The 18013-nt window shown below is 67.1% G+C and overlaps 2 protein-coding genes across 3 annotated transcripts; one reads left to right on the top strand and one right to left on the bottom strand.

The window, feature by feature from the left end:
• Nucleotides 1-1461: 1461 nt before the first annotated feature.
• IGFBP4 (insulin like growth factor binding protein 4) lies at nt 1462-5507 on the top strand. Its single transcript, XM_065749085.1, has 4 exons — nt 1462-1848; nt 4751-4905; nt 5017-5151; nt 5278-5507. The coding sequence occupies exons 1-4, from the start codon at nt 1488-1490 to the stop codon at nt 5404-5406; spliced, it is 780 nt and encodes a 259-aa protein (XP_065605157.1). The 5' UTR covers nt 1462-1487; the 3' UTR covers nt 5407-5507.
• Nucleotides 5508-7378: 1871 nt separating this feature from the next.
• Nucleotides 7379-16541, bottom strand: TNS4 (tensin 4). Of its 2 annotated transcripts, XM_065749099.1 has the most exons (13): nt 16496-16541; nt 13663-14182; nt 11023-11395; nt 10498-10850; nt 9919-10005; nt 9732-9836; nt 9558-9650; nt 9355-9432; nt 9142-9213; nt 8300-8468; nt 8075-8143; nt 7968-7994; nt 7379-7616 (listed from the first exon to the last, which is right to left on the bottom strand). In XM_065749099.1, exons 2-13 carry the CDS (start codon nt 14060-14062, stop codon nt 7487-7489), a joined length of 1956 nt encoding a protein of 651 aa, XP_065605171.1. In that variant the 5' UTR covers nt 14063-14182; nt 16496-16541; the 3' UTR covers nt 7379-7486. The 2 variants fall into 2 exon arrangements, with proteins under 2 accessions (XP_065605171.1, XP_065605170.1); XM_065749098.1 differs by having other exon boundaries at nt 9558-9836.
• Nucleotides 16542-18013: the final 1472 nt, after the last annotated feature.

Here is an 18013-nt window from a genome sequence, read left to right as displayed (position 1 = left end):
GGAGGAGGGGTCTGGGGAGAGTGGGGGGCACCAGCCCTGCCCGCATCCCTGCCCCATGGTGCGGGGATGGAAGGTGCTTTGGGAGCACAGCCGGCACTGCAGTGTGAGCACTGGGGGGGAGGTGAGCGCGGGGGGCTGCGACGGGCTCAGCCCCTTCTGAGCACAGCCAGGCTGCGGGCGCGGAGCAGAGGTGGCTTTTGCTGCTGCTCCGCATCTCCCTCCCCGCTGTCCACGTGCAGAGGGCAAATAGAACAAATGGCGCTGGTGTTTGGTCCCCCTGAGCCGCGCCGAGCTGGTGGCACACGGAGCTGGTGGCACATCCTGCCCCCGAGGCTCAGCCTGCGGCACAGCTGATGGCCGAGTGCCTAATGACCGTTAATTGCTTCGGCGCGGTGCAGAGCTCTGCCGCAGCTCCGTGGGTCCGTGGGGTGGACGGGGCCCCGTGGGACGCGCCCGTGCCCGGCACGCTGTGCTCGCCCCGCGGTGCTGCGCTGCGTTGGGGGTCAGGAAAAGGTTCTGCACCTTCCAGGTGGGGCAGGGAAGGCGGCCCCGAGCCGCCCGGGCTCACGGAGCCTTGGGACGCTGCTCACAGACGCCGGGATCGGTTTGGGCGGTGCTGCGCGGAGCCGGGGTTGGCCTCGGTGGTCCCTGTGGGTCCCTCCCACCTCGGGATGGTCCGTGGTTCTGTGGTTCCGGACCTCTGCTTCCCCGTCCCCGGGCTGAAGGCCGGAGCCCCGCACGCAGTGGGATCCCCGCACCGCCCCGCAGCCCCGTCCCGCCGCTCCCCGCCCCGCAGCCGCTCCCCCCCCCGCTCCGCAGTTCGCAGCTTTCGGCGCTGCGGGGCGCTGGGGGCCGGGGCAGCCCCGGGGCTCGGCCCGTGCTCGGACCTGAGCTCCAGCCGCTGTCCTGCACGGTGCAGCCTCCCAGTACATCCCAGTCCCCCCACTGCGTTCTAGTCCATCCCATTCCGTCCCAGTCTGTTCCGTCTCAATCCATCCCAGTTCATCCCCATCCCATCCCTGCTCATCCCAGTTTATCTCATACCATCCCAGTTCATCCCAATCTTCTACCAGTTTAACTCTTCCATCCCATCCCCACCCCGACCAATCCCAATCCGTCCCATCCCAGTCTGCCGTATCCCATCCCCGTTCACCCCACTCCATCCCCATCCCCGCCATCCCAGTCCCTCCCAGTCCGTCCCAGTGGCTCATTGCTGGGCAGCACACAGGCCTCGCGACGGCTGCGGGGCAGCGCGGGGTGCGGCGGGGGAGGGGTCGTCCGGGACGGGGACCCTCGGGACGGGACTGCGGAGCTCTCCCGGTGCCCGCTCCGCCCGCAGCCGGAGCCCCGCGGTGCCGGGGGCGGCTCCGCCGGTGGCCCCGGTGGCGGCGGGAGGTGTGGCCACATCGGGGCCGCATAAAGCAGCCTCCGCCGCCGCCCCGCGCCCGCCGCCAGCCCGACGCCGAGCGGAGCGGCGCGGGGCCGCCATGTGCGGGGCCGCCGTGCTGCTGCTGGCGGCGGCGGCGGCGGCGGCGGCGGGGCCGGGGCCGGGGGGAGGCGGGGAGGAGGCGATCCAGTGCCCGCCGTGCTCGGAGGAGCGGCTGGCCCGCTGCAAAGCCCCGCAGGGCTGCGCCGAGCTGGTGCGGGAGCCGGGCTGCGGCTGCTGCGCGACCTGCGCGCTCGGCCGGGGCACCGCGTGCGGGGTGTACACGGCGCGTTGCGGGGCCGGGCTGCGGTGTTACCCGCCCCGCGGCGTGCCACGGCCGCTGCACACCCTCATGCACGGGCAGGGCGTCTGCACCGACCTGGCCGACGTCGAGGCCATCCAGGAGAGCCTGCAGCAGCCAGGTAGGGTGGGGGGCGGGACGGGGTTGGGGCGTCCCGCGGGGATTTGTGCCACCCGTGTCGGTTGGGGAGAGGGTGTGGGGGGGGGGGGGCTCGGCGTGGGAGGGGCAACCTGAAGGTGAAGGGAGCGGGGCTGGGCTGCACGGGCTGTTGTGGCTGGGTGGTCTCCGTGCCATCCTCGCCCGCTCCCAGCACGGCAGTACCGTGGTCGGGTACCAGAGGGTCACATCTGTGCTTCCCCACCCACTCCTGGCACCTCAGTGGGCCCGTGCAGCCCGTGGGCCGGGCGGGGTCGGGCCCTGCGGTGCTGCGGCCGCTGTGCAGAGCTGCTGGAGCAGCTCCCGTTGTGCACCTGAGATCCCGGTGCTCCGCTCCTGAGGATGCTGCCGGCACAAAACAGGAAAGAGGCCGCGGGGCACCTGCTTCCCTCGCAGGCAGGTCGGCATATCCACATCCAGGCGGGGCAGTGGGGTCCAGGGCGGCCCTGCTGCTCAGCTGCCCCGTGCCCCCATCATCGGGGTCCGGAGTGGCCCTCTGCCAGGGTTCCTGTGCAGTGACACCTGGGGCTCCCAGGGCACGGGAGCGGAGCGGTGGGGACGTCCCATCTCCCTGCTGTGTCCCGTCTCCAGTGCTGAGGGCTCTTTGTGAGGGCCCCCATCCACCCCTCCCCGGGCAGGCGTTGGCTGTGAGCACTTGGTGGGATCCTCTGGGGGTCCCCAGCCCACATCCTGCAGGAGCTGTCTGTGCTCCCTGGCCCGTGTCTGCTCCGGGCTGCCAAGCGCTGTTGGTTTTGGCTTTGCTGTGCGTAACGCAGCATTTTTTTTCCCAGAGCCTTTAGGAAATGGAGCTGCAGCTTTTTCCTTCGCTTCCTGTGCTGGTGTGGCTGCACTGGGGCCGTGGGTGGCCCTGGGATCGTGTGCCGGGCACCATGCAGGCGGTGCTGCGGGTGGCAGGAGGGGACAGCGCGGCCACGAGCCTGGTGCTTGGGGCACCCCATGGGGAAGGACAGGGCCCTGCCCCACTCCCCGCACCCAGAGCAGCAGGAGCAGTGGGGCAGAGGCTGCAGCGGCATCGCTCCCTCCCCACGGCACCTGGTGCCACAGCTCTGCCCCGTGGCGCTTCGGCCACCCAGGACCTGCGGGTGGCAGCGAGGATGTCCCCCAGCACACACCACGGGTGGCTCAATGATGGGGGAATAGTTGTGTCAGGGAAAATGTGACCCCGTGGAGGCTGCCGGCTCTTGCCCTGTCCCAGCGGTGTCCCGGTTGGGGCGGGGATGCTCCGTGTGCTCCTCGCTGCCTCGGGGCACTCCTCCCGCTGCGCGGTGCCGTGGATCACACGCTCGGCATGTGACTAACCTCGTTAGCGGCTCCCGCTAATTGAAGGCGACGCTGAATGACTCGCTTGTGTCTGCTGCTGTCCTCGGGCCAGGCTGAAACCCCTGACCTCCCGAGGCGGCACCCCAAGCCCAGCAGTGGGGGTTTCCTCCCCCGTTGGCGCTGCGGGCCGTGCGAGCTCCAGATCTCCTTCCTGGCTCTGTGCAGTTTGCTTTTCCCAGATCTTTGTGCTCCACTCGAAGTTCTGCCGCCCAGCTCGGCGCAGGAGCGCTGCCAGCAGCAGGAGAGGCTCCTCGGCCGGGTGGGAGCTCGCCCTGAACCGCAGCCATCCTGCAGCGGGGAGGGGGCCCGGAGCCGGGGGCCGCGGTGGGGAGCTGGTGCCGGCGGAGCGCTGCCGTGCTGCCCGGAGCCCCGCGCTCCTGGGGACCTCCAGAAAATGTTACTGGCATCTGGTTTTATTTAGCCGAGAGATTTGACACTGACAGCGGCTGGAGGGGGGAGGGGGGCCAGGCTGGGAGTGGGGCTCCGGTCCCGTGCCGGGCTCTGGCGCAGAGCTGTGCCACTCTGTGCCCCGTGTCCTCTCCACGGGAGCAGCACTGGGACTTTGGGGCCCGCGGTGCCAGGCGTCCCCGAGGAGCTGCGTCCCCGAGTGAGTCCCCGTGGATGTGACACGGTGCCGTGGGGATGTGACACAGTGAACGGGGCTGCCAGGGGTCCCGGAGTCGTGCTGCAGTGGGTGACAAATTTATGTTTCAAATGTCAAGGGTATGAGCCGCTTCCTGGAAAAAAAAAAAGGACAGATAAAACAAAAAGCAAATATTACAGTGATGGAGAAGGGATTGCCAGCCAGGTGCACCGTGAACTTTACCCAGGGCACGGGGAGCTGCTCGGTGACCGCCGCAGCCGCCCGGCGCCGGTGCCCAGCCCTCCTCCGAGCACCGACACCGCAGGGCCCGACCCCTCCCTGCTGCGGGAAGAGCGGTGTGAGGGCTGAAGGCAGCAGTGGCCTGGAGGCAGGGGGACCCGCAGCCCTCCGCAGACGGAGCAGCGCGGGTCTCATGACGCTCCCTCCCAGCTGCCAACATCTGGGATTGCAGTTTGGCTCCGTGCGGGTGGGGGATGCCAAGCGCCGCCCCCCCGGGCCGGCCAGCAGGAGGTGGACTGTCCTATTCCTGGAATTCCTGCTTTCATGTCCCGGCAGTGGGGGGGGGAGGGTGGGGGGCTGGGGCTGTGCGCCCTGAGCAGAGCCTGGTGGGGCCCCGCAGCCCCAGTCCCACTGCAGTTTTGGGGGCTGCAGGGGCTGACTGGCGCTCTGTGTGTCCCGGGGTCACCTCTCCCCCAACCCCCCCACGGTGCCTGGTGGTGCGTGGCTGCGTGGGGCTGGCAGGGCACCCCCTGCGCGGGGTGTGAATGGTGACCCTGCAACAACAGCCACGTGGAAGCACACTGAGCTCCTGAGGGCCTTTCCCTGTGCTGCGAGGGGGCCCAGAGCTGTGCCGGGGGTGGGGCATTGCATGGGGGGCACTGAGCGCTGCCCTGTGCTGCTGAACCCTGCCGTGCCCTTACAGAGAAGGAGGAGATTGAGCACCCCAACAACAGCTTCAGCCCCTGCAGCATCCACGACCGCAAGTGCCTGCAGAAGCAGCAGGCGAAGCGCGTCAACAACGGCAACAAGATGCGCAGCAGCGGGAGCCCACACCACCGCGAGGAGACCCGGCCCATCGTGAGCACTGGGGGGCACCGGGGCAGGAGGGGGGGCCGGCAGCCGGAGGGGCTGTGGGGTTGGGGGGGACGCGCGGTGCCCTGCTGTGAGCTCAGCCCCCCCTCCCTGCAGGCACAGGGCTCGTGCCAGAGCGAGCTGCACCGTGCGCTGGAGCGGCTGGCGGCCTCGCAGACACGGACACACGAGGACCTCTATGTCATCCCCATCCCCAACTGCGACCGCAACGGCAACTTCCACCCCAAGCAGGTGGGCGGGGGGGGGGGGTCCTGCGGGGCTATGGGGGTGCAGAGGGCACCGGGTTTCGGTGGGAGCTGCAGAAGCCCCCGGGGTTGCCATGGCTCCGGGGACACTCACTGGAGCCGTCCCCCTTAGTGTCACCCGGCGCTGGATGGGCAGCGGGGCAAGTGCTGGTGCGTGGACCGCAAGACGGGGGTGAAGCTGCCGGGCTTCCTGGAGATGAAGGGGGACTTGGACTGCCAGCAGCCAGCGGACAGCATGTGAGTGTGAGCGCAGCCGGGCTGCCTGCCGGGGCTGCGGAGGAGAGGGGACACATCTGCTGAGCAACTCCTGGCGCCGGGGGACCCCGCTGTGCCCCCCCCACGCTGCCCTGCTCTGCCCGTGGCACACGGCACCGTGCCACCCCAACGCTGTGACCGCCCACCACCCACCGGGGGCATCCCCGTCCTGCGTGGACGCTGGTGTGGACAGATGGATGCTCTGGGTGCCAGCGGGGCTGCTTTCAGGCCGATTTGGTGGAGATGCATAAAGGAGAGAGCACCGCTGCACCCCTCCCCGCCTGAAGCAGCCCCCACTGCAGTGCCTTCCCCACGTCCACCCTGAATGCACAGCACGAGTGCCTTGGCCCCCCCCCCCGGCCATGTGGGCAGGGAGGGGAGGGACCCCATCCTGCTGCCACCAGCGTCACCCTGCCCTCGTGTGCATGGGGGTGGGGGCTGCAATGAGCAATAAGGACCTTCACCCCGGGGTGGGGGCACCAACGGCGTCAGCTTTTCCTGGTGCAGCTGCAGCCCCCACCACCCGGGGAGCATTGATGCCACCGACCCCACTGCCCCCCCCCACGTCTGTCATATTTAAAAGCTTTGGGATGTCCCGCTCAGTGCCCTGTGCTGAGCTGCTCCCCCCGCCCCCCCTCGTGATTGCTGTCCTCTCACTGTGGGCAGGATGGCTTCCCAACGCGAGCTCTGCTGTTCTTCACCGAGGCGGAATTTTCAGCTGAAACATTCTCACTATTTCTGTACCCGATGTTTTCTTTCCTTATGACGATGATTACGACGCTGTCATCCCACGGGAGCGGCTGCGTCGGCTGCTTTTCCCTTCCGGGTCCTTTGGGTGAGAAATGGCAGCGGGAACGGGGCTGAGCGTGGGGTGAGGGGTCCTGCGGGGTCAGCACTGCTGTGTACCAGCAGGACCTCCCCACCATGATCCCACTGTGACCCTGCCGTGACCCCGCCGTCTCCTTTCCGCCCTCATACGATGGCTGTGCCCCCTTTCTCGGCTGACCCCATCACTCAGCCTCTGTAGCACCGTCCTTCTCTTACAGTAAACTTGAAGCTTTGTATCGTTACAAGAAAAAAAGAAAAGCAAAAGCAGTCGCTGTGTTTAATGGCCGCGCTCCCCTTCCCCCCGTGACTCCACACATGCGGGGATGGGATGCCCACGGGGACACCCCCCACCCCAAAGAGCTCAGAGCACAAAGTGTGGGCGCTTTGTGCCACCCCCACGTCCCCTCGGTGGGGTGACACCGAACGGCCCCAGACATGAACCAGGTCCTGGCTGTGCGATGGGACACCCCGAGCTGGACAGCACCGTGCCCCCCCCCCCCCCGCACATCGGCCCCGCTCCGCTGGCAGTGCTGCAAAGCGGAGCTCTCCGGGCGGGGGGGGCCCGGCTGGGCGGCGCCGCAGCGCTCCCCCCGGAGCCGCTCAGAGCCAAAGCGTTTGGACTGTGCCGCTGCCGCAGAGCCGAGGAGCCGCAGCAGCGCTGCCTGCGGGTCCCACCGCCGCAATTAGGCGTCGCTTAATGAGGGCGACGCTCAGCCCCCCTTTTGTGGCTCCTGGGACGGCTGGGGGGCAGCGATGCTTTCGGTTCCTAAATCGCTGCAGTGAGATAAACAATGCGCTGATTTATTGACCCCCCCCACCCCCCCCCGAGGGCCGCGCGGCGCAGAGTCCAAAATGAGAGCGGTGCGGGGGGAGGGGGGGTCCGCGCGGACCCAGCGCTGCGGGGCTGAGCCCATTGACGTCAGCGGGGGCTGCGGCCCAAACGCGTCCCGGGTCCCTCCAAAGCGCTGCGTTTATTCGTGGGTGCGGGGTCGCGGTGCTCTGGGACAGCGCTTTGCACAAAGGGCAGAGGCGTTGGGTGGTGGGCACAGCTGTGCTGCCGGGGCACGCAGAGGAGAGCGGGAGCTTCCAGCACACCGACTGCAGGCACTGCGATGCTGCCGTGCTGCCACGGCCCCCCCAGACCTCCCCCTCACCATGGGGAGGGGGCACGAGGCTGTGGCTGTGGGGAGGGGGCTCGGCACACCCGTCCTGTCCCGACCCACGGCAGCGGCCGGGCGCTATGGGGCGGGCAGCAGCCTGGTGATGAGGTCGATGACAAGTGCCGCCGGCTGCACGGGGTCGTACTCTGCAAACAGGTGGCACAGGTTCTCCGAATCTGTCTGGCTCTTGGCCACGAACCCAAAGATTCTGTGGGAAAGGAGAGGGAGAGGCGCTGAGCTGCAGAGGGATCCGCTCCAACCGATCCCGGCACCGATCCCGCTCCATCCCCTCCTTGGCCCACACCCCAGTCACGTTTGCTGGGGAGGAGAGCGGCCGGGAGAAGTGTTCTGGCAGTGCTGCATCCTCTGATGGGGAGAGGAAGAGCTGCGCTGCTGCCTGTGCCCGGGGGGGGGGGGGGGGCAGGGGCTGGGCGGGGGTCCCATCTGGGGGCACAGAGCTGAGCCCCTCCCCTCCCCTGCGCAGTGAGGTCAGAGCCCCATCCACCCCCACCTCAAACCTGTTTCCAAGCATGGGTTGTACGCCGGGTCAGGCTCTCACCTGGAGGATTTGCAGTACTTCTGCCACCTAAAGGGGAAGGAGAACACCCGTGGCTCAGCTCGGCACAGCCACGCTCGCCCCCACTGTCCCCTGCGCCCCACACTCACTTTCTGCCCTCGGGGTCCATCCCGCAGAAGCGGACAGCAGTCAGCGGGTAGTGCCGCCTGAAGAACACCCTGCAGGGAGGGGGGGCACAGCGTCAGGCTTGGGGGGCACCACGTGCAGCCCCACAGCAGCGCTGGGACACCACCACCCACTGCTCCAGGAGCAGCACCGCTCCGCGCCCATCCCGGACTGCAGCGCCGCGGAGCAGGAGCTGCCCCAGCCCTGACCTCCTCTGCACGTCCGTCAGCGTGACGCCCTGCTCCGATGCTCTCAGGCGGACGAGGGTGGGGGTGGGCAGCGGATCCATCTCGAGGGTGCAGGATGTGGCTTTCTGCACGGCCGGGGCTCCCACCAGCGACTCCGTGCTCACCGAGCCCAGGTACAGAGCATTGCACTCTGCAGGGACAGCACACAGCCCCTCTGCATCCCTCTGCATCCCTCTGCATCCCTGCAGACCCCACACCCCCCCGGGACGGGAGCGGTGCTCGTGGGTGAGGTCGGTTCTGCTGATAACGAGGGATTGGGGGATGCGGAAATTCTCTGCGAATTTGCATTCCAGTTGACTCAAATGCTTTGTGCTCATTGTTTTAAAAGTCAGAATGTTTAATTTCTGGTTTCTAAATGTCAGATCCGGCTTCCCTCCCCCCCCCCCCCCTTCTGTTTACTGCATACTTGTAGTAATGAAAAGCAGAAGCCCCCCCAGGCCAGCTGACAGCTTCGGGCCAGCCGAAGACATTTGGGGCTGACTGTGCTGCTCCTGGTCAGGCTGAACTTTTCTGCTTGCCAACTCCTTGTTCAGAATTTCCAGCAGTGACCGCAGTGTGACACCAGCACTGCCCCCTCCCCCCCCGCTCCCACCCTCAGCCCCCGCCCACCCCCAATGGGGCCCTCAGTGGAATCCAGCATTGGCTCTGAACAGCCCCCGTGCCCCTTCCCCTCCTTGGGACCCCCCCGTTCTGTGCCCTGAGAGAAGGCAATAGGGGGAGAGCCCTAAAAACCAGAGGTGCTGTGAAGGTGGAGGGCTTTGGGCTCAGCGTCTGCCTCAGGACCCCCACGGCTCTGCGCTCACCTGCGGACCCCTTCAGCGGGGACTGCGTGGGGTCGGGGCCGCAGTCGGGGCCGTCCTCTCCCTCTGTGAGATCTGCGTGGGGCACAGACGTGCTCAGGGCTTGGCGTGGGCCTTCCAGCACTCAGCGCAGTGCAGCACAGCCGGGACACGAGGCGGGGGGGGGTGGGGGGGGTGGGGGGGCGTGGGGGGCAGGAGCACTGTGCTCACACGTACCTTGGGTGGGGATGCGCAGTGCACAGGGCAGTGCCAGCGGGGTGATGGCGTGCTGGTACACGAAGGCGGGCAGGCTCCCTGCAGCACCGAGCAGAGCAGTGCTCAGCCCCCACCGCCCCACAGCGCTCCGGCCCCGGGGAGCACAGGAGTAGGGGCGCGGAGGGGAGGGCTGGGAGGGGGTGGCATGGCAGCTCCGTCCTTACCGAAGTACAGCTCCTCGCTGGCGCCCCGCAGGTGCACTCCTTTGGCCGAGGACTCGATGAGGAAGTGCCGGACGAGGTCACTGCTGTCATCGCCTTTGGGTGACACAGAGGGGCTGTGAGCACCACGAGGCAGCTCGGCACAGTGGCACCCTCCCACCCCCACCAGGCCCCCACCTGGAGTGCCGGGAACCTTCATGGCCAGCCCGAAGGAGCCGCGGTACGACGTGCTGTCCCGCACCAGGAACGCGCCCGGCTCCCGGTCCTGCAGCAGCTGGATGGCTGTGGGGCACAGTGGGGCTCAGCACGGTGCAGTGGGGTCCCCCACCCCGGGCACGGGGCCGCCCCGGGTGCCCATCCTCACCTCGGTCCCTGCTCATGGTGGGCTTGAACCAGAACTTGGAGGTGTCCATCACAAACTTCATGGTGGGCTGCCCGGCCCGGAGGGGACCTGCGGGGTTGTGAGCAGAGCTGGGGACCCCAACGGCTGTGAGGAGCACGGCCCTGGTGGGGGATCGCTCCCTCCTGCTGACCTGCACAGCTCTCCCGCTTTTCCCACGAGAATCCCAATTAAAGCCCCGTGCCCGGGGAGCTGCCTCTGCTGATCGCCCCAGAGCACAACGGCCCCATTGTCTGCCCCTGAATGAGGGACCTCACAGACCTCGGAACCTTTTATGTCCTCCAGAGCAATTGGGAACCCCATCCTCCTCCCCCCAGCTCCAAGCCCCACACCGCTATGAACTGACAGAACTACAGCCCTTGCTCTCAGCTGCCGTCAATGAGTGCATCTGCACCTCCTCCAGTGGGACCGGAGCATTGCTGGTCCCCCCACCTCCCCAAACCAGGAGCCATGGGGACGTCCTCAGCTCCAGCACTGACCCCATGTCCCCCGCAGACGAATTCCCCCCTCCCCCCAAGAGCTGCCCTATTGCAGGGCACTTACTGTCAGGGGCAGAGGTGAGCACGGGTGCTGACAGCGCGTTGTTCAGGGTGCTGAGCTGTGCAGGGGCTGTGGTTGCCGTGCTCAGCCCAGGGAGGGGGATCCCACCTGGCTCCAAGCACCCATTGACCAGCAGCACTGGGACGTCGGGGAGGATGGAGGGGGGACAGCTGCTGGCCTGGCCCTTCAGGGAGAGGCTGGATGGGACAGGGGAGGCTGTGGGGGGCCGGGGGTGGCACAGAGCTTCTCCAGAATGAGACCTGGTGCCAGGTGACGATGGCTGCGGGCTGCCCACGGAGCCTGGGGGGGATGGGCAGGCGGTGTCGGGGTCACTGGTGCGGAGTGAGTGGGTGCTGCTGCAGGAGGAGGGAAGGAGGGAAGCATCAGGAGGGGCTGCAGGGCTGGGACAGCAAGCACGCATCTGCCCACAGCCCACACCACCCCAAGGGGTAAGGGCTGGGACAATGGGACCGGGGTACCCCATCCACCCCCACCGCCAGCCCGGGGCGGGCACAGGGCTGCGCTCACCTCCCAAAGACGTAGCTGGTGTCAGAGCCAGGGCTCATGGAGAGCAGGGACACCCCGCTGCCCCTCTGCTGTGCCCTCACTGCCTGCATGGGCTTCAGCAGCTGGTCGGCACCCGGGGAGGTGCGGGGGGAGACGCTCTGCCGGGGCACGGCGATGCTCTCGGAGATGGCACAGCCCGAGGGGGCTGAGCGGGGGCTGCCGGGCCGTGCAGGGCTGGAGAACACCACACTGCCATTGGTGCAGTGCCCTCTGGGTGCTGCTGTGTAGGGCAGGAGGCCGCTGCTCTTGGGAGACCTGGAGAAGGGGCCGGGGGAGCCCTGCAGCACCTCGGTGCATTTGGCTGTGGTCGGTGTCATCTCGATGTACTTAATATCTGGAGGCAGAAAGAGGAGGGCCGTTACAATCCAGCGCCTGTCGGGTAACCCCAGCCCCCAACGTCCCCGTGCCAGCGGCTGTGGGAGGGTTACGTGCGGCCACATCTGCCTGACCCCCCCGTGCCAGCACTGCACGCTGCTTGCTGGGACCTGCTGTGGGTGCTCCCTGTGGCAGCGGCTGTGTTTGTGCCTGACTCAAGGGAAAACCATCCAACGTGACGTCAGGCCGGGGGGGCCCTGCCCACACGGTCCCCCCGTCACTCCGAGGCTCCCCGGTGTGGGGGGGCTGCACCTTGCAGCCCCTTTGCTTGCCCTGCTTTGGGGCACGCAGCGCAGAGCAGCCACCTGAGCTTCAGAGCCCCACAAACACCACGGCACGACCCCCCCAGGGAGGGGCTGCGCACTGCGGGCGGTGGATTTCCACCCACGTTTCCTTCTGCATCCCTCAACAAGCCGCAGTCCGGGCTGAGCCAGCAGAGCCTGCAGCAGCAGGCAGCGGGGGGGGGGGGGTACACCTCAGCCCCCGCCCCAGGCACCTCGCTCCCAACATGCCCAGCTTTGTCCTCAGCTCCTGCAGCTCACCCAGCCCTCCTGAGCCGTGCACTGCACACAGCAGAGCCGTCGTGCTCAAAGCACCAAAAACCGCCGGGCACTGCGTGCCAGCATCTCCATCAGGAGGAGAAAAATATCCTCCTCTGAGGAAACAACTGTGCCTCGCACCGAGGCTCCTCCTTATCAGGTGTGGTTCAACCTCAAATATTTGCTCGGGATGTTGGCATGCTGCTCAGCACCAAGGAGCGGCAGTGGGAGCACGGGTGGGCACGAGGGCTGCTCCCCACTCCCCAGCCCTGCTCCGGGCCGGTCCCGCTGCCACAGTGCAATGGAAACTCTCCGGCCACAAAGAGGATCCAAACCCACGTCGTGTTTCCCATCAGACGAGGGCAAAGCCCTCCCACGTGCCCCCAGGCACACGCAGCCTCCTGCCAGCCCTGGCTGCCTTTCAGGAGCTGAGCAGCACCTCGGGCAGAAAGGAGGGTGTGCAAATCGTTTGGAAAGTGCCATGGGGTCTGAGCAGGGCTGCCCGCCTGCTGGGGAGGAGACACGGAGACGGAGCCCGAGGGATGGGCACTGCCCTCTCTGCAGAGCAGCAGCGAAGCCTGCATGGAAAAAGAGCTAAGACAAAATGGAAAACGGCTTTTCCCACCAGGCACGGGGTCAGACTGCCAGCTGCTCAGTCCCACACGTGGCACCAGCTTTCCCAGCCCAGCTGCACGCTGCCTGCTGGGGGCTGTGGGTGGGCACTGCTGCCCACCTCCCCGCCTGAAGCACTAGCACGAGGAGCAAAGGGCCCAGCGTGCACTTTGCCACAGCCCTTATCTGCAAGGCCACCCCTCCCGTGGGCACAGCACGAGGTGCAGCCGTGTGGGGAACGCCCAAGCCCCGTGCAGAGCCCACACACCGCACCCTACACATCCCATTCCCAGCTCCTCACTGCCCAGCTGGGGCATCCCCAGCCCCACAGCACCTGCAGGAGATCCCACAAGGAGCCGGGGAGGACTGGTCGTGCCATGCCCTTAGGTGGGATGTTACCTCTGGAAGGAGGGCTGCAAACAGATTCCCGTTGCATCTTGGTGCCGTACAACCCAGCCACCTCCGGCTGTCAGCACAGCAGCACACCCCAACCCTGTGCCCCATCGGCAGCACACCTCACCACGCAGCATCACACGGCCACTGCCTGCAGCAGCACCACGCACAGCACCGCCCAGACACGGGCAGGGCCCCGGGGCCGGGGGCAGCACAGTGCCGGGTGGGGTGGGGATGATGCGCTGCAGAATGTGTGCACGCTGCTCCACGCTGCGGGTGCCAGGTATGGAGGAGCACACAGCTCTGGAAAAAGGTCCCATGTTCTGTGGGTGAAGCATCACCCAGGAAGGGCCCTGCTGGGAATGGGGCTCTGTGGGGTCAGGGGCATCACCACACATCTGCAGTCACTGCTGGCAGCAACGTGGGCCAGGAGCTCTCTGAGAGTGGGAAGTGCCTCCTCCAAACGCAGGGAAGCAAGCATCAGCCTGGGTTAAAGGCTGCTCTCCCTGGTGGTCCCACAGAGTATGTGGGATGTGACATTACAGGTATGAGAGGGCACCCGGCCCCCTCTCCTTCCCATCACACTCCAATGTGACATGGGTCACGCTGGGAACATCACTGCACCCACAGCATCCTCATCCTCAGCCCGGGGCTGAGGTGGGAGCCTGCAGCCCCCGCCCACCTGCCGCCTCCGTGTTGTGCTGTGGGGGGCTGGCAGCACCCCCCCGGGCAGCGGGCACGGCCACGTCCTTCTTCAGCTGGCAGGAGAGCGGCTGGAAGCTGGGGTCGATCTCCAGGATCATCCGGTTGAGGTTCTCTATGGAGATGTCCAAGGAGAGGTGGGTGCCGGGCTCCGTGCCCACGTCCTCCCGCGGCGGGGACGGCTCCTGCGGTGTGGGGTGACCCCCCTGCAGCCCCCGGGGGGGCAGTGGGGCCGCGGTGCAGCGCACGGCACCGGGCTCAGCCCAGGCGTCCGTCGAGTAATAGGAGCACGGGGCGGGCCGGCGCTGGGTGCCCTCCTGCGCTGGGACGCACACGCTCTGCCCCACGCGCAGCACGTGGCTGTGGATGACCTGCGACATGGCTGCACGGCGACCCTCCTCCTCCTCCTCTTCTTCCTCCTGCCGCTGCTGCTGCTCCCACGTCGGCCCCACGGAGCCGGGGCTCCCCCCCTCAGCCCGCGGCTCCAACAGAAGAGGAATCTGAGGAATGCAGGAGAGCAGCGTTACGCGAGGAGCGCCGCGGGCAGGGGCCGACTGCAGCGAAACTGCGAGCGGGAGGCGGTGCGGGACGGGACGGCATCCCACCCCGCTCGGCACGGCCTCCACCGCACCGAGCTCAGGGACACGCAGGACGAGGGGCTCCCCACACCTCGGGGGCAGCGAGCACTGCTGGGGGAGCCCGGAGGACGTCACAGCCACGGGCTCAGGGCTGCCCCACGTCCCGCAGAGCAGCGCGTAACGCAAACACCGCTCTGCACCTCCCAAAATATTTGCCCTCTCCTGCACCAGGCCTGATCGCCTGACTAATTGGCCCGGCTATCTCCGGCTGATTAAGGCTGGAGTCAGAGGATTAGGCAGCAGACACGTCGCTCCGTGGGCGGGGGCCGCGCTCCCGTCGCGTCCGACGGCGATGAGTAATTGCGGTGATGAGCGGTGCCCCGCGAGCTCCTGGGGCTCACACCTGAGCGGACCCCCAAACCCCACCCGCACAGCAACGCGGGCACCGGGCCCGGGAGGGAGCGTCTGTTCAATGGAGAGGAAGAGTCATCCCAGGTCAGAGCCACGAGTGAAAATCGGATCCCCCCCCCCCCCCCGGGAGCGGAGCTGCCTGGCTCGGCCAGCACGGCACGGCTGGGGTTGATGTCAGTAGGCTCAGAGCAACGCGCAGCGTCCCAGGAGCAGTGCCCGCTCCTCACAGTGCTGTGCTCCCACACTGAGCCTCTCCTCTTCCTCGTGCCCGCTGAGATGGGATCAGGGCTCGCCCCAGGCCCTGCGGCTTCAGGAGCTGCCCACGGAGCTTCCCAGGGCAGCGGGACACCCCACGCACCGCTCAGCTCTGGGTTTGTGCAGAACCAGAAGGGGACGGAGAAAAAACACTGCCGCAGGAAATGGAAATCAGCCGCCCCGAGCAGGGCTGCAGTGGGCACACCCCGCACGATAACGCCCACACGTGGGCAGCACATGACCCGCAGGCACCGCAGCACAGCGGCCACATGGCGCCCCACATGTGTGGGGCAGAGTCCTCCTCGGTGTCCCGGCACGATTCCTTGGGGCAGGGACATCCGAGCTGGGACACGGAGCCCAACGCAGCACGCCAGGCCTGGGGCGGCCGACCCCGGCACACGGACACCGTCAACAAGGAAAAGCCTCGAGACACCCTGACCTACAGAGCTCATCACACCCGGCTTAATGACCGCAGGGCTGCTCGGTGATTGCCCCGACGGGCAGGGCGTGCTGCTGAGCTGAGCAAAACAGCTGCTATGGTCACAGAGCAGCCTGGCTTGCCTGCAGACACCGAGCAGCACAGCTCTGCAGCTGTGGGGGTCTGCACTGGGGCCAGGGGGTGTCCACCCCAGTGAGAGCCATCGGAGGCTCAGCAGTAAACAGCCCTGGGAGGGGGTGTTTCTGGGAAGGTTCTGGGGTGCTGGGTGAGGAGGGGTGGCAGCAGCATTGGAATTGCTGCTCCAGTTGCCCTCCCCCTCCTCACCTCCCCCTCAGGACCCTCTCCTCTCCTCTCCTCCAGTAGGGCTCCTGCCCATCTCCCCCCCAGTGGGGCTCACAGCAGGGCTGCACCTCCAGAGGAGGTCTGTCCAAAAATAGATGGTGTTGGCTAATCCCAGGAATGCTTGGGATGAGTTACGGGAACATGAGACCTCTGGAGCTGCAGCCTGGATTCCTCCTGCTGCCTGCAGGCAGGTCTCCCTGGCAGGCTGTGCTACACGGCCTTGTTTCACCAAAAGCTGCAGCACCGGGGGCTGTCCCCCCACAATTTGGGGGTGCTAAGAGGAGGGCCACAGAGGAGCCAGCAGAGCTTTAAGCACATCACTGTGCTCAGTCATACTACATGTGTCCCACAGGGACAGCACTGACGTCCCCATGTGAGACAAGACCCCAGGACGGGATGAGGACCCCCCCCCATAATCACAGCACTGCTCTCCTCGCACCCATTGCTGCGTGGATGAGGTGTGCAGCCCGCACCCACTCGCACAGCCCCCACGCAAACTCTGCCCGGATCTCTGGGGCTGCAGCATCGCAGCAGCTCGCGGCCGAGGAGCTGTCCGCACACATCGCGCAGTGGGCGCGTTCCCCCCACCGCACCGCCCCGCACCGCCCCGCACACCGCGAGCCCTCCGCGGGGAAGGTGGGCTCTGCTCACAGGAGGCAGCGGCCCAGCAGAGGGTACGCACCGAGCGGGGGGGGAAGAAACAACACAACCACAACCACCGCGAGCAGGGAAAGTCAAAAGGAAGAACTGAAATGAAAGCACAGAAAGCCCCGAGATGCGCGCAGTACCTGCACCGCAGCCGCTCAACCCCTCCCAGCACGGCCCCTCCGGGAGCACCCGGGATATAGGGCCGCTCCCTCCCACCGGGCCAGGTGTGCTGCGGGAGGGGAGGGGAGGGGAAGGGAGGGGAGGGAGAGGAGGGAAGGGGGGAGGGCGCTGCCCTCTGGCACCACGGGCGGGGCGGGGCCGCGTGCGGGGCGGGCGCTGCTCTGGGCACTGTTCATTCCGCCGCGTGCGGGACATCGCCTCGCGTGACCCCAGGAGCCGTCGGGGCTGAGTCCCCCAGCGCAGCTCTCGGGGACCTGGGGGCGTGGGGAGCACGTTAAGGCACAGACACACGCACACACACACACACACCTATGCAGCTCAGTGCCATGGGTGATGACGAACACCCCGCAGCATCCCCTGGGCAGAGCCGCGCGTTTTGTCCGCGGGGACGGTCCCACCGTCAGTGGGCACGGAGCCACGGAGCGGCAGGAACGCCCGAAATGCTCTTCCTGCGGGAATCCGCCCGTTCCGCTGCCCGGGACCGCTTTCAATTCGCCGCCGCTCCGCCGCGGGACCCTTTGAAACGCGCGGCTTATCGGGAAGCGCACAAAGCCCCGCTCCCTGCAATTCCTCGAAGTCCCTTTACGACCTTCCCGACGTTTCATTTATTGTTTCTTCCTGCCGTTACATCCCTGGGCAAACAGAGCCCTTCCTCGTGCCGCTCCGCGCCCCTCCCCGCACAGCAGCGGCTCCGCAGCGCCTGGACGCGGGGCAGCGCTGCTCCGTGCTGACCCCGTCCGTGTGCTCCGGGCGCTGGGGGGGCCTGTGCCCCCGGGGGAAGCGGTTCCTCCCGGCTGAGTGTCGGACTGTTAATGCTGGGGGCATTTGGGACGCGCACTGCATCCCCCCGACACCGCTCCCATCCCGCAGTGCCCCTTCTCCGAGCTTCTCTGGGGCACAGCGGCTGTGGGAAACGGCAGTTGTGCTGCAGACCCCTCCCAGGGGTGCTGGACTCCCAGGAAAGCAGTGAGGAGCAGCACACGGAGGGCTCTTTGTGCTCTCTGTCCCTCTGATGACCGAACACCCCCTGTGCCGCACAGCTCTCACAGCCTGATTAGGCTTTTGCCCTCATTACCCTAATTAGCAGCTCGAGGCGGATTTGCTCCGACGTTTTGGGCTGAAGCAGCACCACCGGTGGGGGACACACGGGCGGACCTCTCCAGCAGAGGGAGGCTGCGAAGAGCCGCGGCGTGTCTCAGCGGTGCGTGGATAGCTGCGCACGTGGGACCGCCGAGGTTTCGTAAGTGCACGGTGATATCTTTGTGGAATTTGGGCAAAGTAAACACGCGGATACCTGCGAGCTGACGAGACGGCCAAGGGCCTTTCAAAGGAACAAACATCAGTCATGAATAAGAGTTGGGAGCGCTTCCCTGGAATTCACGTGTGCAGATGTGGAGAAAAGCCGTGCCCTGTGCCTCCGCTCCCATCCCCGGCCCCCGACCTGGGGGTGGCAGGGCAGGCTGCAGGCTGCAGCAGGG

This window comes from Cyrtonyx montezumae, unplaced genomic scaffold (genome assembly GCF_038088225.1).
Source record: "Cyrtonyx montezumae isolate F1298 unplaced genomic scaffold, pur_monq_1.0 scaffold_58, whole genome shotgun sequence".
NCBI lineage: Eukaryota > Metazoa > Chordata > Aves > Galliformes > Odontophoridae > Cyrtonyx > Cyrtonyx montezumae.
This window is presented reverse-complemented; position numbering and strand designations above follow the sequence as displayed.

Excerpts from the sequence above, each read along its gene's own strand:
- TNS4 (XM_065749098.1), bottom strand. The coding sequence starts at position 14,062 with ATGTCGCAGGTCATCCACAGCCACGTGCTGCGCGTGGGGCAGAGCGTG. Across the intron at positions 11,396-13,662 it reads GCACAACACGGAGGCGGCAG|ATATTAAGTACATCGAGATG; the intron begins GTGGGCGGGGGC and ends TTCTGCCTCCAG. Across the intron at positions 10,006-10,497 it reads GCTCACCTCTGCCCCTGACA|GTCCCCTCCGGGCCGGGCAG; the intron begins GTAAGTGCCCTG and ends ACAACCCCGCAG.
- IGFBP4 (XM_065749085.1), top strand. The coding sequence starts at position 1,488 with ATGTGCGGGGCCGCCGTGCTGCTGCTGGCGGCGGCGGCGGCGGCGGCG. Across the intron at positions 1,849-4,750 it reads GGAGAGCCTGCAGCAGCCAG|AGAAGGAGGAGATTGAGCAC; the intron begins GTAGGGTGGGGG and ends GTGCCCTTACAG. Across the intron at positions 5,152-5,277 it reads GCAACTTCCACCCCAAGCAG|TGTCACCCGGCGCTGGATGG; the intron begins GTGGGCGGGGGG and ends CGTCCCCCTTAG.